At 36.7% G+C, this 27508-nt stretch overlaps 1 protein-coding gene and 1 long non-coding RNA gene across 28 annotated transcripts in view; one reads left to right on the forward strand and one right to left on the reverse strand.

Annotated features, from left to right (window-relative positions):
• Positions 1–27508, forward strand: part of RBFOX2 (RNA binding fox-1 homolog 2) — a 246819-nt gene that overhangs the window by 206177 nt on the left and 13134 nt on the right. For 7 of the 27 annotated variants that reach the window (XM_036458818.2, XM_036458823.2, XM_036458830.2 and 4 more), the window contains 8 exons: positions 318–464; positions 3055–3108; positions 12898–12990; positions 15724–15784; positions 18747–18800; positions 18911–19003; positions 19755–19899; positions 23570–23609. In XM_036458818.2, the coding sequence (XP_036314711.1) occupies positions 318–464; positions 3055–3108; positions 12898–12990; positions 15724–15784; positions 18747–18800; positions 18911–19003; positions 19755–19899; positions 23570–23609 (687 nt within the window). Of the gene's footprint in view, positions 1–317; positions 465–3054; positions 3109–12897; positions 12991–15723; positions 15785–18746; positions 18801–18910; positions 19004–19754; positions 19900–20384; positions 20489–23569; positions 23610–26409; positions 26453–27508 lie in introns of all 27 variants that reach the window. The other 20 variants (XM_036458817.2, XM_036458819.2, XM_036458826.2 and 17 more) reach the window with 14 other exon arrangements.
• LOC123653122 lies at positions 23932–27458 on the reverse strand. The gene is made up of 2 exons (XR_006742752.1): positions 27270–27458; positions 23932–25860 (listed from the first exon to the last, which is right to left on the reverse strand). It is a non-coding gene; the product is annotated as an uncharacterized LOC123653122 (long non-coding RNA).

The raw sequence follows: 27508 nt of genomic DNA on the forward strand, positions 1-27508 counted from the left end.
ATGGCTGGTACTATTTTTATATCTTCAGTTATTCTAATGTATCTCCATGTGGTCTTAGGCAAGTCACTTAGTATTTCTGTTTCTCCCATTTTACCAATGTGCTATCGATATTCAAAAGACCTAAATTTTATTTGTAAACTATAGCATTTTGAACATAGATAACATCTTTCTTTCTTTTTTCTCATAAAAGAACAACAGTAATTTTTGCCTAAAGACACTGTTTGAGAATGATTTGGGTGGAGGAGGATTGTATTTTACATAATTCTTGTGAATTAATTGTATTTATTTTTTTGTTCACTATTTCTTTCTTTGCTTAGCAGACAGAAGGCGGAGCACAGACAGATGGCCAGCCATCACAGACACAAAGTAGTGAAAATTCAGAGAGTAAATCTACCCCTAAACGGCTGCATGTCTCTAATATCCCTTTCCGCTTCCGGGACCCCGATCTCCGACAGATGTTTGGGGTAAGTCTCTGTAGTCATTTTGGGGGTTTATAATTAAAATATAATTTAATCTACCACATATATTATTAGTCATTAGTACTTTAGGATAAAACTTACAAATAGATTGAGGAAGATCCTGGGATAAATCAATATTTTCATCAGAAACTTTTCCTATCACCTGTCTACTAGATACCAGCTTTGCAAATTCTCAAATAAGGTGACCCTTTGCTTGGATGTGAGACTTTCAGTGCTAAAATTAGGATAAATAGCATTTACTACCTTTCAGAATATTGCAAATTAAATAATACAATACCTGTGAAAGCAGATAGTACCCTTGTTTTATTTTCACTTTCTTGCTTATAACTCAACAGAGTCAAGACCAATATCTAACATCAGGTCTGGGTGTTAGTTTGTTGCCTCTGATGTGTTCTTCCAGCTCTTTAATTCTTCCCCAAATCAATCATAGAAACCGTGTAGGAGCAAAGATTTGAGTTACTGGGAAGTGATTGACTGCTGAACATCTTAAATTTTTTCTGAGCTTATAGTGTTGTTGCCTTATTTTAATTTGAGCAAACTCCTAACTTAATCTAGGACTAAGAGACAACTGGGTTTTAAAATTTTTTATTAGTATCACAGCTTGGTGCTTTATCAGAAAACCCAAGTCCCCTTCCTAGAGTCTAGGCCGCTTCATGGTGACAATACCTTGGAGCAGAGTTCTGTCGCTTATAGCTGGTTACCTGGATGTGTGTTGCACTTGGATGCAAGGCCAGGGTTGAGATTTAATAATATTGAAGAACTTGGAAGAGAGCTTTTACAGAGAAAATGGTAGCCAGCTGGTCTCCATCTCTACAGGAAAGAGCACAACAGAAGATATAAATGCAGCTTAAAGAATTCCGGTTACATTTAAGAAGCAGCTTCCCAGGAGTATGAGTTATTAGGTTTTCTACTGAATTATCAGAGATAACATGGAATTTTAAGCTGTGAAAATGGAATGCATTCTCTTGTCAGAAGTGTGTTTTCCACTGAAGATCTGCCCAGGCCACTAACATTGCTTTCTTGAAATGTATTATACCCTTTCCATAAGGCACTAAGTGCATAAAAATTAAATTTCCTTGCAAGGGTACCTGGTTGCTCTGTCTTCTTCCACGTGGTTAGTACCCACTACTTAGAAGGACAGTTGCATTGGTAAAGAGCATGGATTGCATGCTCTGTTTTATCAGCTCTATAAACTGGAAAAATAGCTTCTTTCAGCCTCCTTTTTTAACCATAAAGGGGAAGTAGTTTTTACTCTAGAAGGATTCTATGAGGATGCATTAGAAAACATAAAAGAAAACAAACTCTAAAACACCATACAAATCTTAGTTTTATAGGGGAAAAAATGAAATGCTTTTCAACCCAAAATAAATCCTCTTTCCATGATTTTTCTAATTTTCTATTAATGATGAAACAAGAAGCAAGCCCAGAAGTTTATTATAGAAAACTAGGGCTCTTACTACCTGATTTTTACGATGATGATAATATTTTAGCCCAATGAGAAAGCATTATTTTTTTTCCTCTTTTTCTCTTATTAATTTTTGCACAGTCCCCAAAGTCTGGTTTCAAATCCAAGTGAAATAGATAATTGGGTATGAGTTTAGTGCTCAGAGAGAAGTGTGAGTTACTAGTAAAAAGATACCTGGAGATTTACTGCACAGCCTCTCGGTGCAGTTTATCCAAGGATTGATTAGCACAGGAAGTTTTGTTTCTATATACACATCTTCTCCAAATAATTACTGTGTTGTGTATGCCCCTCTAGTCAGCTGTTAGCTACCTAACAATAGAGTTCTTAGGCTTTGTAGTTTCAGCTTTGTTTTGACTTTCCAAATTTAAAATATTTAACTAATTACGAAGCAAAGTTACTATTTAAAATATTCTTGATGGTGTTCAATGCAAAAAGATTAAAGTGGCAAATAAATGAGGTCATCCATAATGTCTATGAATGTTTAAGTATAATGGAAAATAGTATGTAATCTATAGAAATAACACAGACATATATTTATTGACTTGGAAAGTTGTTCATAGTATATTAAGGTTTTTTTTTTAAGTATATGTGAAAATAGTTACATGCCTATACATGCCTAAGGAAGAGCCAGGAAGGCTGTGTACCAGAACTAAGGTGGTAGGATTGGAGCTGATAATGAACATGGCTTACTTTCATAAGTTAAAGAAAAATGAATGGGAAGCAAAACAGCCTTCAAATCTTTCTACGTAGGATTTACTTCTTAAAACTGAGACATGTAAAAATTACGGATGTCATGGGGGAAATCCCTAGTTCTTGCCCATGTGAAGAGGCATGTTATAGGAAAACTCTCTGAATATATTCTGAAGACAGCTGCCAACATACAGTGGGGGGAGAAAGGGGGTAATGCATGAGTGAATGAATTGAAAACCAAGTGGAAAAGGAGAAAACTCAGAAACTGGTATTGGGACCTACCAACAAATAGAAACATGGGTGTTAAATAGATATTCGGAGTGGGTGGAGGATGGGGAGACCTGTTTCTTTTCAGACGAAAGTAAAGCATGCGGATAAACAGCTGACCATAAACGAATGTTTTTATTTTTGTCTCTGCAGCAATTTGGCAAAATCCTAGATGTAGAAATAATCTTTAATGAACGTGGTTCCAAGGTAAGCTCCATTTCAGCATTAAGTCAGCTTGGTTTCTTTTTAGTTTTGTTTTATTTTAAATAGTAAGTAGTCAGAAAACCTAAGCTGTTTTTCAAGCCTGCAAAAAGTATCCCCAGCTGTCTAGCTAGGGTTAGATTATCTCTAAAAATAAGCTGCCACATGGCCAAACTTTATCCTGATACCTAAACCAGGAGAGTGATGGCATAGAAGCAAGAGGAGTTGGAGGGAAGAGTGTGGCAGTCAGGAAAACAGGATGTAGGACCAATCCTTCATCAGACTTCAGTTTGTCCTAAGTTTCTTATATTAAAGGAAAAGAGAGAAGACCAAAGAAAGTGAAATTCTATGAAAATTCTATTCTGAAGTATCAGAACAATTCAGCTTTTAAAAATAGAACTTTGAAATGACATATTCAGAACAAACTTAATATTTCAGTTATTCAGTTAACTTGCTCTCTCTTTCGAATGAAATTTGACAAGACTTAAATACAGAGAGTATAGTGACTTAGGACTTCACTATGAACTGATTTCCTCCTTTTAAGTAAAAGCCATACAGGCCATCTGCAGAATACAGCAAGTAAGTTTTTTGGCATAAGAATTAAAGAAGTAACAGAGTGCAAATTGGTATGTGGATTCTCTTCTAAATGTGTTCTATACAAGAACTGAAATATTTTAATTAAAATATTTTTTAATAATTCACTATTCAATTCCCAATCTGTGTGATTTAGAATTTTTACTGGTATACGCTAAAATGAGCAATGGTGTTTTTAAGAATGCGTGAATGGTAAAGTCTTGCAATGGCATTATGAGAAAATATTTGATTAACTGAATTTGGGAAAGTTTTACTTGAAAGTTTTTTTCCTCCTTAACAAATTAAGTACATCCCACAGACAAAATCAGCTGTGGCCAAGCTTATAAATATTTACCTTGCTATGTTCAGTTCTACTGTCATTTTTAGGTAAGACCAGTTTTTTAATTAATTTTCATTGGGTCAACTCTACAGAGCTTTGAAAATAGCCCTTGGCTATGATTAAATCTCTAAGAATGTAATTTGAGAAAACTCATTTATTTGCTTATTTATTTTAGTATTTATCTCTTTAATTTCTTATTCCAAATTAATACCACCTCTCTGCAGAGTTATATAGCTGCTTCCCCCCAGCTGTACCAATACAAATGTATGTACTGTTCTAATGCTCCTGATCGTTATTCCCTTCCTTTATAGAATGCATCAACAAAAGTGTTTAATTTTTGCCATAATAATTATTTTTTAATATTTAAGAGGTAATTATATTCTAAGCTTTCAGTTTTCTGTTAAAACAAAAAAGATTATTATGCCTATACAGAATTTTCTCCAGAACTTCCTTGGTAAGTATTTTTAAAGTGGAATCAATTCAAACTGTAACCAGTGAAACTATGCTTGTAATTTCCTCACAACAGATTTCTATTTCTTTGTCATATAGTTTGCTTTTATTTTTTGTGAACTTTTTAGATACAAGGTGAAACAATGACAATGGTTTAGAGATGAGAGGCACATGAATGTAAAATAAATATGTAAAGATTATTGACCACACTGTTTATCTCAAGTAGCATTTGAAATGTTTCTGGCTTTTAAGTGTATGCATTTAAACTATCCTTAACAAGACTCTAACAATGGAAAGCCCAATATAATTTCATCAGGCTCTTTACCAAGAAAATAATTTGATTGAATTCTTTGAAGCAAAGGAAATTGATCTTTCTTAAGGCTTCTTTCATTGACTTCAAGGATTTTTAAATTTATCCGATTCAATTGCTTCTCCCCTATAATTTTCATTTTAAATGGCATAAGTCTTCCTCTCCTCTTTGGGAAATCTACAAGCATATGCTGCCTCTCAGCTCCATGCTGCATCCTCACTGCCCCTTTCCCTTTGGGCTGCTGAAGGGAAGACAGACTATTACTAATTGGTAACGGTTGTAAAACAAAGCACAGAATTTGGGATTGTCTTGAATCTGCCTACAAGGACTGGCACAAAACCCGTTTTCACCCTTGCCCTCCTGTTGTTATCTGAAGTTCTTTGCTGGAATGGATTCCTCTGGAACTGTTTTAGGCTCATTAATAGAGATTTATGTTGGAGTCAAACCTAGATACCTCTTCTGGAATCCACCGAAGATAAATTAAACAGTACTTTTCTTTTTTTAAATTAAGTTTAGTTTCTCATTTCTAATATGTTTGGGTTTACTATAAAATTACACGTCTTGAAAGGAACCCGAGAAAAGGAATCTTATGTGTCCTATTGTTCAGTTAAGAGTCGTTCAGTCTTTTAGGAGTGCTTTCTGAACAGAAATTAGCCTTATTGAAAAAATATTTTTAAAGTAGTAACGGAATAACTAGTCACAAATTAATTCTGAGATAAGTAATACATGTAAAACAGTATTTAACCAAATGGCTCCAAAACAAAAAGCAACTCTTTGCCATGTTTTATTTTTTATAATGAGACTTTCAGCCCAGGAGTTTAGAATATCCCTACTTAAAATCATCAGTGGGCACTGTATGCTGTCATGGCCATCCCTTCCTGCCTGCCAATACTCTACCTTACAGCTTGCCTGCAGAGTAGAATTTCTGTGCTCCAGGAAGTAATTGTCCCTTTGTTGCTGACTTTTTTTTTCTTCTTTGGCCTGTATATTGTGCATTTGGTTTACCTAGATTATGGAACAAATATATATCATTTACATGCTTACCCGTGCACCCTACACATTTAAATTATTTCATGCCATTTAAAAAAGTCTTTTTACTCCCTTGTCCGTTGTATAAATGTAAAGTCAGCTGTATTTAATTTTCTGTGATTAAGTGAAACAAGGATAGACTATCCTTTTGAAAGTGTTCAATTAGGATATGTGATGAAAAATGGTACCCCTGCCAAAATATTAACTAAAATACTCAAACAGAAACTAGAAAAGGATTATATAGACATGTGTAGCTGTATTGATTCTCCAGATTTCACCAGACATAACACAGCATTAATATAAACAAGAAGATATATGTAGAGTGGCCATATGTCCTGGTTTATCTAGGACAATCCCAGTTTTTATGCCTGTTGTCTTAACATAATTATTAATAATGTCCCTTTTTCTCCGTAAAGTGTCAGATTGAACAGTAAATTATATTGTCCTTTTAGTGACAAATTTTAAAAAGCACCCTTTTAAAAATGATTATAAAGGGAAAACAAGATATTAATGAGAAATAGGGGGAAAAAAACATACATAGCTCATTAAAGAGAATATTCACTAATATTATCATATATTTCCTTCCAGTCTTTTTTTCTCACATAGAATCTTAAACAGAACTCTAAATAAGGGTAACCTAGTTCCATCCCCAGTACTCTTTTTTTAAAATATATTTTATTGATTTTGTACAGAGAGGAAGGGGGAGAGATAGTTAGAAACATCAATGAGAGAGTCATCGATCAGCTGCCTCTTGCACACCCCCTACTGGGGCTATGCCAGCAACCAAGGTACATGCCCTTGACCGGAATCGAATCCGGGACCCTTCAGTCCCCAAGCCAACACTCTATCCATTGAGCCAAACCGGTTTTGGCCCATCCCCAGTACTCCTGACCTTGCATTCTCTGCTAGACACTTTTAGAACCTGCAAACTTGTTGCTTTTCAAAGTTTATTCCATTGTTGAAATTCAGATTTCCCACCATTCTGTTCATCGTCATCCAGCCCTATAACAATTTGTCATAATTATCAAATTTATTAAATAAAGAAGTACGCTTATGCTAACATTTGTACTTTTCATGAAGTTTTTTAAACATACTTCTGGTAGAGCTGTCCCTTGAAAGGACATGTATGTGTTATAATACTGAATGTGTACAAGCTCTTTACTTCTTCAGATAGTACCAGTTATTTAAGTTGATGAAAGGACCGAAAAATAGAGCACAGTAACAGTTATTGAGCTTGCTAGGAAATTTTTAGTTGATGTGTTATTCCTTCTCACAGGTGGATTTCTGGAATGATGGAGATTTGTCTGGTTTGACTAAACTTTAAGCTGGAGTTAGGGAAGATAAAACTTCTTATTTCCATTCCTCATACATACGTATTATGCTCTTAACTTCTCCCCTATTTCCCTGGCTTTCAGTTTCATAGAAAAAAATGATTATTTATTTATTTATAAATACGGTCAAAAGACTGTATTGAAATTGCCCTAAGTCAGCATTTGTAATTTTCAGGAAAATTGACAGGTAATGCTGAGGTGAAATGATTTTCATTGTACCTAAAACTGAATTAATAGTGCATGTATTTCCAAAGGGCTTAGTTTATTTTCTTTTGTTACCATTTTATGGGTTTTAGTTTTCTTTTTCTTTTATTTATTTTTTAATTTCTGTGTTCTGGCCATACCCAGGAGAACCGTCTGCTTTTGATTTCTCCCTAAAAAGTTACATGGTAAATTTTCTTTCTCATTCTTCTGAGATGGAAAAATTCAAAATTATACAAATTAAAAAATACTTTCACAATGCTCATCCTATTGCTTGTTATTTATTGCCGTCTGAGGCCAGACTAAAAAGGTGACAGTTATTCGGCTTCTATGCCCTTGATGATGTCAAGGCAGGTGATAACATTTTGTCACACTGGAAGAAGCTTTAACCACAACCAATAACCACAGTATTCCTCAATTTCCAAAAGAGAGCTGGTAACCACTAATGTAACATGGGTGTATTTAATTCACATAGAAGAACGTTGGGAACTGAGAACCTTAGGTAAAAGTATAAAGCACATAGACCTACAATGTCCAGTACAGTGGCCTTGTTGAGCCCTTGTAATGTGGCAAGTGTACATTAAGATGTGCTGTAAGTGTAAAATACATACTGATTTCAAAGACTTAACACACAAGAAGAATGTCAAACATTTCACTCATATGTTGTATATATTCAGTTAAATAAGATACATTATTGAAATTAATTTTACCTAGTTTTACTATTTTAAAGTGGCTAGTAATAGTTTTAAATTATATGTGGATTGTGTTATATTTCTGTCTGATAGTTTTGTTCCAGAATATTAAAGTCATTATTGACAGTTTGACAAACATATCAACATGATTTCTTACATTAAAATAAAGGTTTACTTTTTATCTTTTTTTATTTTCTTACATCCCTGATATATTTTCTCTTGTTAAGAGTTTTACATTAAACCTTAGTTTGACTTTGCAGCTAATTAGACTGGTTAATGTTTCCCTGTTTAATATTTTGCTCATTTTAAAGCTCTTCTAAGGAAAATGTTAGGTTTGGAAATAATTTTACTAATTTTTTTCAAAGCAAGAGATCTGAATGGCCTGACTTATTAATGTGAATTAGATTTCTAACAATGAAGGCAAATTAAAACATAATTTCATATAAGCATAGGAAGAAGCTACATGGAAGAAAGAAGGCCTTATTGATGCTTTGAGCCTTCTTGCTTATTGAGTAGTTAATCTCAGTTTGATTCAGTTTCTTTACCTTCTAAGTGAAACCAGCATGTTTAGCCTTTTTGCCCCATGGTTTTGCTTAAAAGGTAAACATCTACGTATGTACATATGTATATAGATAATAGTCTTAATGCTCAAATTAAAAACCTAGCTTTAGTCTGCACATAATTCATTATTATATAAGTATTAATTTATCAATTTTATCCAAAGCATAAAATGTATGAGACTGTAGCAAACAGTTGGATTACAGCTAATAATACTTATAAAATGTAATATCAAACTCATCACTACCTATGACCTCTCTTAAAAGTTTTAACTTTCTGGAGGATTCTCCAGAATTGGAGACCTGGTTTTCTGTCTCCAGCAGATCTAGTATAGACAACAAATGGTGGAATTAATTAGTAACTTGCTCTTATATACCTATACATACTAACATCAAAATTTGATTTTCAAAATCTGTTCCCATTGATATTTTCAACACATTTATTTATTTTTAAGGGAAGTCTTAACTATCGGGTCTAGTAATAATTAATGTCGTTTTAAAACGTTCGTTAAAAATCTTGCTTGGCGTTGACTTGTATTGACATAACCTTCAAACACATGGTATCTACAGAACGTGTGAAGTGCAATTAACAAGTTTTGCTTGAAAAAGTTTGTGTTTGGTTTGGTTTTTGTTGCAAAACTAGGGCTAAGAAGATGGCGGATGAAGAGCATATTCGGCACTGCATGCTTTACGAGTTCCAATTAGGAAGAAAAGCAAGTGAGGCTGCAAAAAACATCTGTAGTGCTCTTGGTCAAGATGCAGTTAACGCCAGAAAATGCCAGCGTTGGTTTGAGAAATTTCGCGAGGGAAACTTTTCGTTAGATGACAAGAGTGGTCGAGGCCGTGTGTCCAATTTTGATCAAGAAGCTCTTCAAGCTCTTTTGGTGTAAAATCCTCAAATTACCCAACAAGAGCTTGCGACAACTTTAAATTGTTCACAAAAAACAATTTCCAGCCGAAGCCGGTTTGGCTCAGTGGTAGAGCGTCGGTCTGCGGACTGAAAGGTCCCAGGTTCGATTCCGGTCAAGGGCATGTACATTGGTTGCGGGCACATCCCCGGTTGGGGGTGTGCAAGAGGCAGCTGGTCGATGTTTCTCTCTCATCAACGTTTCTAGCTCTCTATCTCTCTCCCTTCCTCTCTGTAAAAAATCAATAAAATATATTTAAAAAAAAAAAAAAAAAAAAAAAAAAAAAAAAACAATTTCCAATCAATTGTGTGCACTTGGCAAAGTCCAAAAGTTTGGAAAATGGGTTCCTCATGAGTTGACAGACAACAACTATAATCAAAGAGTCACAATTTGCAGTTCGCTCCTTGCTCGTCAAAACCGTTTGCTGTTTTTAGAGCAAATTGTTACCGGAGATGAAAAATGGGTGCTGTATGTTAATTTGAAAAGGTGGCCTCAATGGTTGGACAAAAATGAGGCTCCGCAGCCCACACCAAAACCTGACTTGCATGCGAAAAAAGTGATGTTGTGTGTTTGGTGGGATTTTAAAGGAATTCTTCATTATGAACTTTTACCATCTACCCAAACCATTACAAGTGCAGTGTATAGTGCCCAATTGGAAAGGTTAGCCCAAACTTTAAGAGAAAAAGAACCCGCGCTGATTAATCGGAAGGGCGTAATTCTTCACCACGATAACGCACGACCGCATACTGCAAGAATCACTGCTGAAAACTGCGCCAGTTGGAATGGGAAGTTCTCCCTCAACCTGCATATTCTCCTGATATTGCCCCTTCCGATTACCATTTGTTTCGTTCTTTGCAAAACTTTCTTCTTGGAAAAAAATTTAATAATGAAGAATGCCTCAAAAATGCATTGACCGAATTTTTTTGCATCAAAATCACAAGAATTTTACAACAGAGGAATTAAAATGCTTCCTGAGCGTTGGGCACAAGTAGTAGAAAACAATGGCAACTATATTGTTGATTAAATTTTGTTGTTTAAATAAATTCGATTTTAAAAGTATTAGAAAACGACATTAATTATTACTAGACCTAATATAAAGGCAGTATTTATTAAAGTACATTTCATATACAAAATTGAACTATCAACTGTTAAAATGTGTATACATTTTTGGTGGGACACCCTGTAAATTTCCTTATTTCTACTTTTAGGTGTGTGAAGTTGTGTATTTGGGTTAACATTTTTGCATATTTATTACAGCAAATTATTTTTCTTGGAGCCCCATGTAATTACTATTCTCTCATTAGTTACTCATACTGTTCCATCCCAAGCCAACATACGTTGAAAATTTTGTATCAGCTTAGCATAAATATCTAGGGTATTTATGGTGCTATCCAAATTGAAGGTAGAGATGATCCATTGGAATCCTCCATATTTCGCTGCCCAGCCATATAATCCTTCAGATGCTGTGTGATCCAACCCTTTAAGATGGTGGAGTTGCTTTTATAAAATGTTATTGAGCAATTTACACTGTTTACCATCTCAGTGAAGAACATGTTTTGTGTATACAGGAGAACTCAATGGTAATAAGCTGTAAAACAGAACTTGAGTAACAAAAGATTCCAGGTTATCCTACAATGAGATGTTTAAAGAATGCTACAGGAACACTAGGGCTATTGAGAAATGAGGACTTTCCCAGAAATTTCTAAGAATTTACCACTTGACAAATGTAAATAAATTGAGAAAATTTTATAGTTGCATCTAAAAAACATATAGTGCTTTATGAAAGAATTGTATAAGAATATAGTAAGTCCTGCTGATGTTGAAATTAACAGTATGATTATAACCCATTCAGTCTTTTCAAATACACTGCGAACAGTAAAGTGGGCTAACTCCCTGGTCTCCTGCTCTGTCCACGTAGTGAAGTAAAGCTTCGTGGGTTTTTGCTGTTCAGTATCTACAGTGGACAAATAAATTAATCCTAATTCAAGGTAGCAGCTGTATTATTGTTTTATGGTATTCTTTTCTTATTGAATAGTATGCAACTGATATCACTAACTTAGATCTCATTTCCATTGCCTTTTTTACTTCCTTTTTTCTCCATATGTGAAAAATCTCTAATACATTTGGTAGCAGATGCAGGTGTCAGCAATTATACAACTTAGGCAAATTTGGATAAGCAATTTTCTGAAATTAAGGTGAACATAAAAGGCTGGGCAGAAGTAGGCTTATTGTTGTTTGCATGGAAAATAACACAATCCTATATAATAAAAGGCTAGTATGCAAATTATCCCTTTGACCAAGGAGCTGGGGCCAGACAGCCAACTGCTCGTGGTTCCTTCCCCCGGTCAGCCAGCCGGATCGGCCCAGATCAGGGCAGACTGACCAGACACCACCTGTGTACAAATTTGTTCACTGGGCCTTTAGTAATCTATAATAATAAAAGTGTAATATGCTAATTAGACCAGACATCCTTCTGGCGACCTTTTGGACAAAGGCAGGCCTGCAAGGGAAGCCCAGGTCCCAAGTGAAGCCTGGGTCCCGGGTGCCGAGGGAAGCTGGTACCAGCAGCCAAGGGAAGGAAGGCCTACTCTTGCACAAAGTTCATGCATCGGGCCTCTAGTTAAATAATACAAGAATAAACTTTTGTGTACTTATAATTGTAAAGCTATTCTTGCCCACCCCTATATTTTTACTCTGTGTGCCAGTGTGGTCTTTTAAAATTGTCACTGAAGGTATGTCAATGACTGACACTGCTTAGTGATAGTTTCATTTGCATAGACAAACATGAGTGCTTTTCTTTACCACACCCAATAACTACAGAATTATACATCAAGATTATGTCTTAATTTATCCTCTTTCCAAGGTGGTACAAGCAGGAGGCAAAGGGGGGGGGGGAGCCTCAAATGATTAGATATCTTAAAAATCTCATTACATAATGATTATACTTAAATACCACTTTTCTTGTAGAAGTTACTAGGGAATAACTGATTTAATGAAGTGTTTTCTTAGTGTTACATAAAGGAACACATATTAACAGCATGAAATGAGAGAGAAAAGTAGGACATTTAAAAAAAATACTCGGATTCTTGGTTGAGTAATTTTACCCGAGTAACTGTATACTTTAATTTTGGTCTGGCCTCACATGCTTTATGTTTTATTTTATTGTTGTTATTATTGATGATTATATTATTATTACTACTACCACAACAGTTCTTTATTCTCTTACTGGATTTAATTTCCCTTTACAAAATATGCATGGTCCACAAATGTGACTTCGGGAGCATATTGCTGAGTTGTTGCTGATGTCGGTTTCATACTGTGATATTTTGTTCTCTCTTGACCACGAGATCAGTATTTCAATATAACGATGTGCATGTTTTCCCCCCTTCTCCCGCTGCATGCAGGGATTCGGGTTCGTAACTTTCGAGAATAGTGCTGATGCAGACAGGGCCAGGGAGAAATTACACGGCACCGTGGTAGAGGGCCGTAAAATCGAGGTGCATGTCTTCAATAATTCAATTTCTGGTTTATATTTTTGTTTCTCCGTTTGTGTATTGCCTCACTTATTTCACATTTGGAGCCCTGTCTTGTTTGTGTGTGTGCTCACGTGTATGTGTGTTTGTGTCTCTGTCCTTCACCTTCTTGTACTAAAATGTATAAAAGCAACACTTCTATTTCCTCCCCCACCTTTTTTGTTTGGGAATTTTAATTTTATTTTACTTGTGCGTGTGTGTGTCTATGTATTTTTCATTAACTTTTTCTCTCCAAGGTGTTCATCCTTTGCTCTCTTGATTTTTTTCCTTTGCTTCAGTTTGCCAGACTCCAAATTCCTATGATCAGGCCAATATAAAACTAACTTTAAAAATGTTTTATCTCTATCCAGTTTATAATATTATGTCCTGTAATAAGTCAAGGGGCCAGCCAATGCCCTCTCTCTCAGGAGGCCAGTCACCTCCATGTGTGTGATAAGCAAGGAATAGAGTTTGTTGGGAGGGAGGAAAGAATCCACTCATCAAATGTATTTGATGTCAAGAATTTCAACAGTTAATGGATAAAGTCCTCAAACAGAGGGTTTGGCGGTTGCCTGGTGAATGTACTACCATTGTGGTTGAGTCAGCCACCTGGTGTTCACCAGCCCTTCTTAATAAGGCAATGAAGGTTAATTGGCTCCTTCCCCCTTCCCCAATTTTGAGAAGTATGAGATATAAAATCCACCGTTTTGAGTAAGATGTCTGCATATTTTGCTTTTTTTCCCCTCCCTTTCCAATGGTTTAGCATTAAGGGCCCTTCACTTGACTCACTCTTTCCATGGTAACTATACACAATGCTGGCGATGGTGCCCGTTGGCGGTAAGTGAAATCAGAGCACTAGAGAAGAAGCTTTATAAAACGTAATTACAAAACAATTAAGTAAGAAAGAAAAAGTCCATCTGCCATCTCACATTAACACTACAAAATGTGATTTGACTTGTTGCTCCTCTTCCTTTTCCTCCCCTTTTATTTCCAATGCTATGGGTAATGCCGCCTGGACTTTGGATGCACATTGTTTTGTAGCATCTGAGCTGTTTGATACGTCATGGTGATTGCCCCCCTTGCACATCTTACTCAGAGTTACTGAACTCCAGTTTGGCTGGTTTTATTAATGCACTTTCTGCCCCTACTTCCTTTCCTACTTTTCCTCTTTCCCGAGCCTCTGTTCAGAGCTGACTGTTCTTCCTTTGCCTTTGATTGCTCTCCTTCCTGCCCTGACTTCCTCTTTTCCATGCCTTTTTGTTCTCTTTGCCCAAGTTCTGTTCCTGTCCTTTCCCCTTTTCCCTTCCCACCCTTTCTTCCTGATCCATGCAGCTATTGGTCTCTTTTGCTGACTGGTGGTCTCTGATTGGTTCTGGCCATTTTTCTTTTAAGTGCTTGGGTGCTTTCTGCTACTGCAGCTAGTGTAAGCTCTTGCCTCATTCTCATTCCTGTCTGTGAGAGCCTGACTCTTCACTTTCTCCCTTCTCCCCAAAAGTGATTGTTTTTTCCTTTTATTTGTGTGTGTGTGCGCGTGTGTGTTTAACAGCATGCTCCTGTCTCATCGTTGTTGTATCCCATTCTTTCTTTTTAAATGTGAAATGTTTGTATTATTTGGTGGGTCAAACCAGAGTAAATGGAGTTTCAAGTTCTTTTCCTCACATAGGAACATTACCACTATACAAATCCTAAAAGACATATTAAAGCATTTTTTAAGTTCCTGTTTTACCTAAAATTGGTCTTTTTGTAACCTAAATTTATCACTACACAAATTTAAGATTATGTAAATCCCCAGAGGCAAAGTAAGACATATTTTATATGTTTGATTTTTTTTTTTTTCTTTTCCAAAACTGGCCTGTTTATGACCTGATAGCACAGTGTTCAGTCAAGTTGTGTGGTGAGGCTTCACTCCTGGCTGGAGCTTTGAGGCTGGTTCTGCCACGGGGCTGCAGCGCCCTCACTTCTGAGCCGCTTCATCTTTCTTCATCAGCACCATTTCTGTAATTGGCACCAGCAGGGCTTTGAATTATGCCACTCTGAAATGAGAGTGGAGAGTACCATACAACAAGAAGCATACGCTTTACTATTTTCAGTTCTTTTAAGTACCTAATCGAAAGGCCTTCTGAAAACTTGATTCATAAATGGATAGACCACATGGTCTAGAAAATTCACAATGGTTCTGAAGACTGTCAACATGGGAATTTATTTATTCCTATGTTTGTTGAAAAACTTCAGACAGTAAAATCTTAAACAAACATACCAAAAATGCTAAACATTAGAATAGATGGAATTCACAGACTTATTTTCTTTCTTATCTTCCTATAAATCTATGTTCTCTATTTTATTAATGAACTACTTAAGAGTTCATGTGAAAACAGTTGTTTCTAATTTACTATTCCCCCGTATTTTTCTTAATGCAGAGATTTACTTCTCTGTTTAAGAGATCTCCAATGTACTTACAAATGGATTTTTTCTTTGGAGTACTGGGTGGTAAAGTGGCCCTAGTTTTCCATTTGGAGACTAAGAAACTGCATTTTACTCTTGTTAGCCTCATTTAATAAACACTTTAATTAAAATATTACATATTAATATTTTATATTGTTATTATTTAAATCAATGTTTTCTAAATTTACATTTTAAATTGAGTACTATGTTATTGGACAAACAACATCATGTTCCTTAATGTGGTCTACTTCCCCTGCCCCTTCCTTCTATTTTTAGGTGAATAATGCTACAGCACGTGTAATGACCAATAAGAAGATGGTCACACCATATGCAAACGGTAAGAGATCACAAATCATCATCAGAATAATACCATTTATTCTTGTAAAAATAATGAGCTTTTTATAAACATCAAAGAATCTCTCTTGATTTCAGTCTTAGGACAATTTGTTTCATTTACCTTGAGGGTATTTTGTTTTTTAGAATTTAACTTTTTTCTTAGGATTAAGTTAATTTTTTAATTAAGGTGTTCTGGTCTCAATAAAATTCATCTGATATACAGTGTGAATGTGTCGTTTGAGGTTATCTCTTAACTCGGGGTAGGTCCCACTGAAGCACCTCTTTTTTCGCTGTTGTAGTTCTCTGTAAAACATTAGGCTTGTCCGTAATACCCCTGGATGCCCACCAATTCTCACTTTTACTGCCAGTTGCTATTTATTTGAGCATGAGTAGAATAATTCTTAACACTTAGCTCTCCTTTGTTCTAGAGGTAATAGCCATGGTGTATGTCTTCTATTTTCTACTCCATGACTAGTACATGTCACATAGTGAGTGTTACAAATCTTTTTTATTGAGAAGAAAAATTTCTGTGACTATTTTGTCTAACAGAAGCAATTTTTATACCAGTTGTCAAATTTCATCTAGACTCATATTCTCTAAATGAGATGGGATATCATTTTAATCTGCTGTGCAGCAGTGGTTTACAAATTGTGCTCTGTGGGGGGCGGGGGAATGGGAGAGGAAACTCTATGGATTGGCTCCTGAGGCCTCCAGCTCTACTTTAGTCTGAGCAACTCATTCTCTGTTCCCTATTTTAGAGTTCTGCAAGATTTATCTAGATTGTAAAGGGGGGGATTTCTCCCCTTTTAGTGCTTTGTGAAAGTTTGAGCCTAACTGCTAGTGTAACAGTATGTTCTGGTAATGTCTTAAATGAAATAGAAGTATATCCCACGAAGTCTTCAATAAATTACTGAACCCAGCTTTTCAAATAAATGACACAAATCAGCATAATTAGCATTTTCCCTGCTTATTTTATCAGTGGTATATCATGTGGTACCTCCCCCTTTACCTCATGTTTGCACTGCTCTCACAAAAGTGGCAGTGTCTGCAACTTTGAGAAAAACCCAATGTAGACACACACACACTCGCGCGAGTGTGTGTGTGTAATTTATTTATTTTTAATGGGAGAGGCAAAGTATGTCAGATTTCCTTCAGATCCTGGGAGGGCGGTGTGGCAGAAAGAACCCCTGGAATTCAGAAGATAGAAATTCTAATTCTAGATGGACTCTTTGTTTTACTCTGTGACAATGAGCCAATTTCCTATCTTACTCTGTTTTCATCTAAATTTGCAGTCACAGAATTTTAGCACCAGGAAATTCTTTAGAAGTCATCAAGATCCAACCCTCTTAGCTTGTGATTATTTAGGACATGAAACCCAGAAAAATACAGTACTTCCTCATTGTCCTACAAGTGGTACCTATGTTGGGTTTTGTGAAGATCAAAATGAATAAATATCTGTGAAGGTACATTGTAAATTATACAAAACTGGACATATTATTGACGGCATAGCATTGTATACCATTATTATAATGTGCATCCATTATATGCATTTGAAGGAAGTACTTAATAGTTCCATTAGCTGGAAAGAAATGGATCATTTTTGAATATTCTAAATCAATATTCAAGTCTAATGGAGCCACATTTTAGAACTCTTTCTCTGTCATGTTAAAGATTGTGACAAGAGTGCAAGGTATCCTTCTGGTGAATTCTCAAGCATTTTAGTTTATGGTGATTGGAAACACTTATTTGTCTGACATTGCAGAACATTTGTGCTCTTACAATTCCGTAGGATTTGAACCCAGATTTGGCACAATATTTATGTAGAATAATGTCTACAAGCACATAAAATAATAAATGGGGACTGGGTTAATTCAGAATTAATGGGTTTTCTCTTGAATAATGTGGCCATTTAAATCTGATCATTGACCTCTTCTTCTTTCCATTTATAATTTTATAGAGTAGCAGTGGCACAATGTTAGACCCTTAAACTAATATCAAAGAAGTAAACCAAAGGACCAGTCTTTCAGAAACATAATAGGGCATGTTTGAATTCAATAAATATTTATTGATTAAAGTTTTTATGTGTAATTCTAATCTTCAGCAGTAGGCAGTAGTACATTTTATTTACTTGCCATAGTCCTATGAATATAAAAAGAGAATGAAGAAATTCAGTTGACACCAACCTGTCTGGAAATACTTAGAATTTATAAATATTTAAGCTAATGTTCAGCAGTCTAGTAACCTTTAAAAATCTGATGCACTTAAATGTATTTATTACAAATTAAAATCTCAGAGGACATGCATTGAAGTTGGGAATACAGCTTCAAGTTTATTACTGAATGTTTCTCCTTGTTGACTTGGTTAACTCCAGAGAAATCCCAATGGTAAGTCTCAGTGAAAGGCGATCTCAGTTTACCAAGAATCCCATCGATATGGTATAATCGAACATGGAATGCAAAGATCCAGGTCAAATTTGAATTCAGTCAAAGGACACCTTTATATAACAACTAGAGTAATAAATAGTGTTAAGATGATACATACGATATAGAATGACATGTACTGTATTCTGCCTTTTTCCTTTTCCTAAACAAAGAATAGGTTGTTAGGCAATTCTATAAGAGACCCTGCACCAAAGCCAAGATTTGTTTGATTTTCTTTTTCCTTCTCTCATTCCCTTTTCAATTCCTCCCTCCCTCCCAGTTTTTTTCTCTCCTTCCTTTTATGCCTTCCCTTCCCCACCCCACCCATCCCCTCACTGCTCATTGTCCCATCACAGTCCTACTTGAAGATAATCAGGTATAGAAATGTCATCATTCTCATATAAACCCCACTTGGCATTCGAAAGAAAAGTTGAGAGTAGACAAAAATAAACCCAGAAACATCTGAAGCCAGCTTGCACATCACTCCATTTCCCTGTATTCTCATGCCACCTTAAATACTCACCATCCTCTCTTCCATTTTAGGTTGGAAGTTAAGCCCAGTAGTTGGAGCTGTATATGGCCCTGAGTTATATGCAGGTAGTATATACGTTGATTTTTCTGTGTGTGCTTTTTAACTAACAACATCTGTTGTTTTGAAGTTCACTATTCCTTTGTAATCTTTTTGTATTTTTTTTTAATGCAATCAGCATCCAGCTTTCAAGCAGATGTGTCCCTGGGCAACGAAGCAGCAGTGCCCCTATCAGGAAGAGGGGGCATTAACACTTACATTCCTTTAATCAGTAAGTAGCCTATGTTGGCCTGGCATGGGTTTTGATTGTTGAGTAAGCAGTGATGTGCTAAAAATCTTTTAAGTTACTTTGACTTGAGTTATTTTGCTCCAGCAAGAGGTAGAATTAACAGTTCGTGGACATGGAATCAGTGTCTCTGCGTGTCTTCCAGAGAGCACACTTACAATAGACCTCAGACAATGACTGCCTCTACAGGATACAAGGCCACAGTGGAGATGGAGTTTCCCTCTCACCCAACATTTCTGGATTAAAATACTTTAGATAAAGGTATAAAGTTGACTAATGAGATGAAATAATTGAAGCCTATTTTGTACCTTGGAATTTCGCACCATGTAAAAACACAAAAGAATATTCCCATGATGAATGATTTCGATATGCACTTAATAATATTGGAAGCAAGATTAATAATTGGCCAGTTAGAGAGTTTATATCAGTCCATTTAAACTGCGCACAGGAATAGAAAGTGTCCTTTCTAACTGTGGTGGTAGCTCTTAGAGCTTCTTGACCTGCTTCTCACCAGCTTGCGTGGTGACGCCAGCATGGGAAGGAGTGAAGAAAACTCACTCAAGATTTGTGATCAAAGAGGCATGCTACCGTGAGCTTTTGCATCCTGGGTCTCTCCCTTTTCTTTTTCAGAAAAGATGTGGAGCATACTTTTTAATCTTTCTTGTAACTGCTTCAAAGCAAGTTGTGCTTGTACTCCTACTGTTGAATGTAAGTTGACATTTCTGTCATATTTTGGGTCTCCCTTTAGTTCCTGGATTTCCTTACCCAACTGCAGCCACCACGGCGGCCGCTTTCAGAGGAGCCCACCTGAGGGGCAGGGGGCGGACGGTTTATGGTGCAGTGCGAGCGGTACCTCCAACAGCCATTCCCGCCTATCCAGGGTAAGTACTCGATTCCAGAATATACAGTTGGACAAGAAAATACCATGGTCCTCTTATAACTTCCGGGATGTTGCCGTGCCACAAAGTAGAGATTCTATGATTATTTACAAATTAACGAATTAGATGGCAAGAACCAAAATATAGCATCATCAGAATATAACAAATATCAATAATTTAAATCTTCATTTTGGCCACCTTAAGCCCTCAAGGTAGTGGCTTAAGACAGTAGCCAGAACCGTCTTGTGTTTACTAGCAATGTGTTGGCATGGAGTTCACTCAGCATCGCACGAATATGGATTAACACTACCGCAGAGAACCAAAATAGGAGTTCAAGGCTGTAGTACAAGACTGCCTCTGCTGTGCTCACCCCCATCACCACCCTGGGTCGGGGCTGAGGCTCTCACATGTGCCCTCCCGTTTGGTTTCACTGCCTGGGTGGTGAGCAGCAGAGCTAGTTACCCACAATGGATTTGCTTTCTTTGTAGGAAACGGATTAAAAGGTTAATTCAAAGATGAACCAAGTCCAATTGAATCAAGGGAGAAAGGGAGAAGTAGGAAGAATTAAACTACAGTTGGCTTCTGAATGATGGTAAAACAACTAATGTAGCTGAGCATCCTTCACCCTTTGATTTTTGTATGGAGGGTGTCTCATGCAGTGGACTGATTCCATAGCAACAAATAAATCCTTTGTTCTTGAATGGGGAGAAGGAGTGAAGATGCAGGTTTTATTTTCAGTTGTTCTCAGTGTGAGTCTAACATGTATATTTTTAGAGTGGACTTTTTATAGGGCAGTTGCATCAGGGACTTTCCTTCCTCAGAGACGTGACATTTGAGTTCTTCACCTTTTCTCTGCCTGTGATAGTTTTTTCCATATTCTTACGGAGGAATAAATATAGTGGCAGAGGACCCTATTCATTGCTACTTAGTTAAAATGTAAGGGAAAGAGCCTCCTTTGTAGGTCCTTTTCTTACGGCAAAATTGGCTTTCAGGTGTGCTAATTTAGCATTCATTCATTGACCAAATGGACATGCCATTAGGGGTCCTCCATTCCACAAAGGTAGAACATGTGTACTAGATAAGAGAAGTGTGCATGTTGAAGGCTCCACCACTAGAAAGGAACTGCTTTAGAAATAAACTTTGGTTTGCAGTGTGTAATTGTTTAAATCCCATGCATTCCATCATCTCCATCTTCTGCTATTACTTTTAATTTTATCTCACCCCCCCAACTTGACCTTTGACCTTCAACCTCTGACATCTCTTTTTAAAGAAGTAAATTAAGATGCAGTATTGTTTCACCAAGAAATACTTAATTAAAACAGAAAAACAAACCTTTGAGAGTTCTATACACTAGGAAAATTGTTCAGGAAGCGTCTTCCAGTCAAAGAGAGTTGACCGTCATGGTCACAAAGAGATACTGCTCACCAGAAACATGGGACATCTTTATTTAGTGATATTCCTGAGTTACTTTATAAAGTGGCTCAATTCACTCATATTTGATGTAGGTCATTTCAGTCTATTGGCCAAACTTGAGAACCAGTTTTCTACCAAGCCTGTGTCAGGTTTATAATTGCTCAAAGATATTTTATCTTTATGTCTACTCACATCAATTTCTGTGCATTACATTGAACACTAATGTCCCATGTTTTCTTTTTATTAACTACACCACCTATGTACATGGAAGATGGCAAGGAATAAGTCCAGTATTTTATGGGGAATGGCCTAAAATTGCTTCTCAGCTTAGTAAACTAATTTCATCACTAATCATTGTGTTCTAGCCTCCTCTAGCATTTGATACAGGGAATATTGGAATTCATCTAGAATTTAACTAAATATTCCTAGTAAGTGACGCAACTTAGTGTAAAAGTTATTCATGTTTTTCATGCCACCACTCTTCTCTATAGAAGAAATGTTTTCCAATCTTTGCCTGTCTCCCCGTACTGAAATAGTTGAAGGTTAACTAATCACCACTTGGCATCTATGCTTTGCATTTTATTAGAATTTTCATGATGAGCAAGTCTCTGTTTTCTGCAGTTGAGAAGCAGATTACTTTCTAACACCATTCTTTAGCTGCAATTGGAGACTCTAAAAATGGGTAGAACTTAGTTCAGTGAACATCACAGATGAGTTCAGTTTGCCTGTTGTGTAAGACAAAGGCACAGCATATGTGGGCATTGCAGAATGTGACCTGCTGTCCTATAAACAACAATATGTTCCTGAAGGCAGAATCAGAAACTTTCCTGTTACCTATAAGGAGGGAGTGATTTCATGTTCAAGTTAAAAATATGATGTGATGATTTTACTTGCTGACTTGTTTATTGTAACAGAAGGTAGTGATGGAATTTTCCAGTTTGTTAGTTGAATATACAATAAACATCTAATTTAAAATAGACAAGTCTTGATTTAACAAATAGAAAGAAGAAAGCCTTATCTTTTAGCTCTACCACTATTCTATGTCTCTTGATTCCAAAATAATGTTTTGCACAAATGCATAAAATACCTCAAAAGTATTTTTATTTTAATGTTGCTTAGGATTAAAACAGGAAGGAAGCCATGTACCTTGTTGGTTTGATACAAATTAATTTTCTAAACAGGAAGATAACCCTCCTACTCCTAATCAGCTACCTTTTCAGTTTTATTCTTTTAAATGAAACAGGTCATGCCCAGAACTTCAGTTAACAATTGTATTTTTCAGACTTCCATGAGTGTTCTTATGATCAAAAAAGAACCCTTAAAATCTTTTAGTTACTCCTTCCCACTCTGGATTATATTGTTACTACCTGGGATCCCCACTGCACCTTTCAATTCTTGGACCTTGGACCAATCACCTTAACCTTTATTAGCTCATTATCTCTGCTTGTGAAAGCAATGCATTGTGGGTATTTTTGGTTGTGTTTTTTTTGTTTTGTTTTGTTTTGTTTAATTACATTTCTCTGTTTACTTTGGTCAGAATTGATTGACTTGTTTTTCTGAGGTGTTGCATTGGTTCTTAAAATGCTGAATAATAATACTTTGCATGCTTGTGTGATCAGCCAAATCTTATCGCATGTCTAATGTGCAGGGTAAAAAGCAGGTGATGTATGGATATCAGAAAAAATTTACATATTACTATAAAAATAAAACAAGATACTAAGCATAATTTTGAAATACACTTTAGCCTAGGTCTCACCTTTATGGAATTCTTTGGGTTCATTTTTTTTCATGTTAAGCCCCTCTCTTTATGCCAGCCCCCATGAGACACACTCACACACACAAATCCACACACTTCTTTTGATGCTCTTTAAAGAGAAACTTCCTCCTAGAGCAAGCTTATTTTAAAAAAACAAAACACTGCAGGTACAAAAAGTTGATACTTCTAATCCAGCAGATTTTCAATAGCTGTATTAGGCCCTCTGGGAATACACTTGATTGTTTTCATCTTACTTTTAATTACCAGACGTCCAGGTGGTTCATTCCAAGCCTGCATTCCTTTCCTCTCCGCATGTCCTGGAGCTGAGTAACGTGCGTGCACTTCCTTGTGTCCTCACTGACTGGCCGTGGCCTGAGCCCAGGCCATGTATTCATACATCACCTGCCCATGTAAAGCGCATGTGCATGCTGCCGTCCTCAATAACCGGAATGTGTTTCTGTTCTTTTGTTTTTTTGTTTTTGTTTTTGTGTGGATTTTCTGCAGTGTGGTTTACCAGGACGGATTTTACGGTGCTGACCTCTATGTAAGTACACACACTGGGGCCTTTTCGACCCCACCCCCTGACAAGCCAGCCTTTTTTTTCTGTTTCTTTGGTTTGGTGTTTTGTTTTGTTTTTTTTTTAAATATAATTTATTTAGTTTTTGTTTTCTTTTTCCTTGTGGATATATATATATTTATATATTTAAGAATGCAAGCATGCTTCTCTGCCACTGCGCTTTCCCCTGGGTGCCAAACTAAGCCTTTGGGTTTCCTGGTCATTGCTGGAGTCAGTCTACTGGACATATTCTTTTCCCTTCCCCGTTCCCACAGACGGCCTATGGATCACGAACATATTTGCGAGATGATCAGCAGGTTTAAAGTCTTTTATTACTGTCGTATCATGTGCATACATAAATGACAGGACAGGTTAGCCTTCAACCAGCTCCTTTCCTTTTCTGCTTTTCTTCTCATTTCACATCCCTCTTTAGATCATTAGAGCTTTGATTTATGTAGATGGCAGTGATCTTTCTGAATTGGTCTTTGCCTGTGAGAGAGCAATAACATGTGAAAGCGAAAGAAGGAACTGATGCTAGTGAAGAGTGGGTGGGAAGGAGAGGAAACCAATGCTCACTTGCCTAAGGACCTTCTGTGTTAGAAGGTTCACAACCGGTAGGTCTCTTTTCCTAAGGGCCATCTAGAGAGAAACGAGTGGCAGAATTAGCAGCCTAGATTTCTCTTACAAACATTGGACTCTCATACATGATTTGTTGGTTGTACCAGTCATGTTAAACATGTAATCCGGTAATTAGACTGTCTAGCTGTAGCTAACATTCTGATTGATTTGTCGTATATCATTTAAAATATGAACAAAGTGATCTGACAAAGAGTCAAAGTTTGTGAGTTTTTGAAGTCTTTTACAGGGACCTCCCCAAATGACCTTTTTCTGAATGCAAGCTTGGTCTAACCACTAAATCACTAAAACAATTTTGTAAGGTAAACTTGTCACCATGAAATTATTTCTTGGACCTAGGTTACAATTGTCTAGAAATGCTTTTTCCACCCTTATGTCCCAAAATCACTAAGGGTACCTTTTTAGTGAACTAATTTTCACAATCTGCCAAAGATTCTCTGGCAATCTAAAAATGTTTGTGCACTTTCAGAATGCATGTAGAAGAGATAGGGTAGAATGGTCCTATATGGTACTATGACTATATACACTTATCCTATTCAAAGTATTTTTTGAGAAATGCTTCAAGGAACCTTAGCCATGATTCGGGCCCAATCCTCTCACTTCTAAGATATGTCTCTCATTGAGATTGTGACTTACCCTTGATTACATAAGTTATTGTATAACCAAGCACAAAACCCAACAAATCCATATTTCATTACCTCTCTTACTATTTAATCAAAATTCACATATTTCCTCAGTTGATTTTCAAGAGGTATGGAAAGGTATGTTCTTTCCTCTGCTGACAGTGAAACTTAAGGATTAGGGAAATATTTCCTAATTTTCACCAAATGACACTTTTCTGTATGTACACATTTTGCATACGACCTTAGCATCTATGTTTTCCCATTTACATTAGTGTCCATATTCTCATGAAACTCATCTTTAGGTTATTAAAGTTGTTTTCTTGAAATCTGTTCTGTTAGCGTACACTTTCTATATGAATTATTTCTTAAATCAAGGTGTTTTTTCCCCCTCTCTAATATGTTCCATATTTGGGGATTTTTTTAAGTATGGCCTACTTCCACCTTGTTAAGTCAATTAACCAAAATTACTTGTTGACAATTCTCTCATTTCCATAGTTCATAGTATATGATTTCATTAAGAGAGAGATTATGTTTCTGTAGTTGAGAAAATACTCTTGAATTTTTTTTTTAATCTACTTGCTAGATTACCATATCAAGCTAAACAGAAATAATTCAGTGACCTTACTAAAATATTTTTTTGATCTGTGTCCTCTTGTTGATGAAAGAAAGGAGTTAGTAGTAATTACTATTTTTACTTCCTATCTTAAAGCAGGTACTTGGAGGAAAAAGTTGGTCACTGGGACTGAAATCATATCCGAATACATTAATGAAAAATAAGAATACTTTCTGGGGCAACTGTTGAGTGAGATATAACTCTAGCTTTTAGAATTTTATATTCCTATTCCATATGTGAGGGAGCAAAGGATTCGTCTTAAAAACACACACAGGAAAGCCCTATCATTTTACCTTGAGTTTGTTCTGCTTCTCTCTGTGCATTTTCCATCTGCGGAAATGTAGCTCTTGTTTCCTCAGAGGGCAGACTAGAAATAGAAAGATGGAGGGCTTAGCTAGTTAGAACGGGCTTTGAACTTGAGAGATGACATGAATGAAAAGAGTGTAAGTTGCTGCTTTTGTTTTGTTATAGTAACTTAGACTATTAATTGTGGAGGTTTTTGAAATCTCTTTTCTCTGATCCGCTCCTAGGCTGAAATCCTTGCTAGTCGTTTTCTTCCTTTCTGTATCTTTTATGCACTTTCTTCTTTAAGAACTGATGTAGCGATTGTGCTTGTAATTTATAAAGTGATCCTCCCCCCCCCCCCCCCCAACCCGTGGGGTAAGCACAGATTATGTGTCCATCCACACTCCCCCACCCCCCCACCCCTGCCCTTATCGACCAGTAGAAAAGGCATGGTCCAATCTACTTCACTTTTTAAGTGGGTAACAAACTGCTCCTCATTGTCGCCCTGTGAAAAGCATGCTTGCATCAAAAGGAAAGAAAAGGCTGGTGGGCCCCATAGCGGGCTTTTTGTATGATTGTTTTCCTTCCACAGCTGTGTTTTTTGAACTGCTCTTCCTGTGTTCTGTTATAGAATAGTCTTACAGGAACCAATCATTAGCGCTAAAATACCTCAGGTAGGAGTGCCAGTGTGACCTGCCAATCAATCAGATGTGGATTGCAGTGAAAAAAAATTGAATTATACTAACCATTCCAGCTCCACGTTAGAGATGGGAACAGAGGCTTTTTTGGACAATCAAGACTTGTGAGCGTGTGATCTAAGCCCTGCTACTTAGCAGTGCACACAGTCAAGTTCATACATGATGGCACTACCTCTAAAATTAAGTGCCCCTGTCCCATTGCCACATATCCACCCCGGGTGTGTTAGTGCACTGTCCCATCACTGCCACCTCTTTTAGTCTGTCAATCACATTGAATAGTGGTGCTTAAATGGGCTTTTCTATTTGGAGATCTTAGCAGATGGGGACATTTTCTTATTACTCTGAAAGAAATGAGAGGAGGAAGGAAGTAGAATCTGTCCACAGAGGACTCCTGAGTCCCAAATTGGGCCCTGTAGTAGAATCCTAGTGGTAATTGGACTGTGCTGCCTTAAAAATCTAGACACATTGGGACTCTAAAACTGAAACATGTATTTCCCTTCCACTTTCCTTTCATCTTAAAACAACATCAGTGAGCTCATTTGGAAACTAATGCACTGTTAGAAGGTTTGCCGCTGGTAGCTGGATGCTAGGATAGCTTTTCACAATTCAGTTAGTTCATTGATATAGCACCAGCGAGAGCTTGGAAATGAACGACTTTGGGGAGATGTGGAATAGCAGTGTTTGAAAAATTTAATTCATTAAAGATGATCTCACATCTCTCTGAGAAGGAATAAGTGAAAGATAAGTTGATTGTAACAATTATAAATTTTTATACTCATGTCTGTGTACTCACTTTCAAAGGCGCCATGTTGCCACATAAGAACCCTGTCTCCTCAGGAGGCCCTCACACGAGAGCATTCTAGAGCAGCAGTTCTCTGCCGAAGAGGGGCAGAGGCGAGGGAAGGGAGGAGTAGAAGCATGTAGGGGCAAACAACATGGGTCGCAGAAGCACTCAGCCCAGGCCAGTTTCTCTCTGCTGTGGTGATTTTCATTCCACACACCTGCCATTCCACACACACACACACACACACA

Source organism: Pipistrellus kuhlii, unplaced genomic scaffold (genome assembly GCF_014108245.1).
Source record: "Pipistrellus kuhlii isolate mPipKuh1 unplaced genomic scaffold, mPipKuh1.p scaffold_m20_p_3, whole genome shotgun sequence".
NCBI lineage: Eukaryota > Metazoa > Chordata > Mammalia > Chiroptera > Vespertilionidae > Pipistrellus > Pipistrellus kuhlii.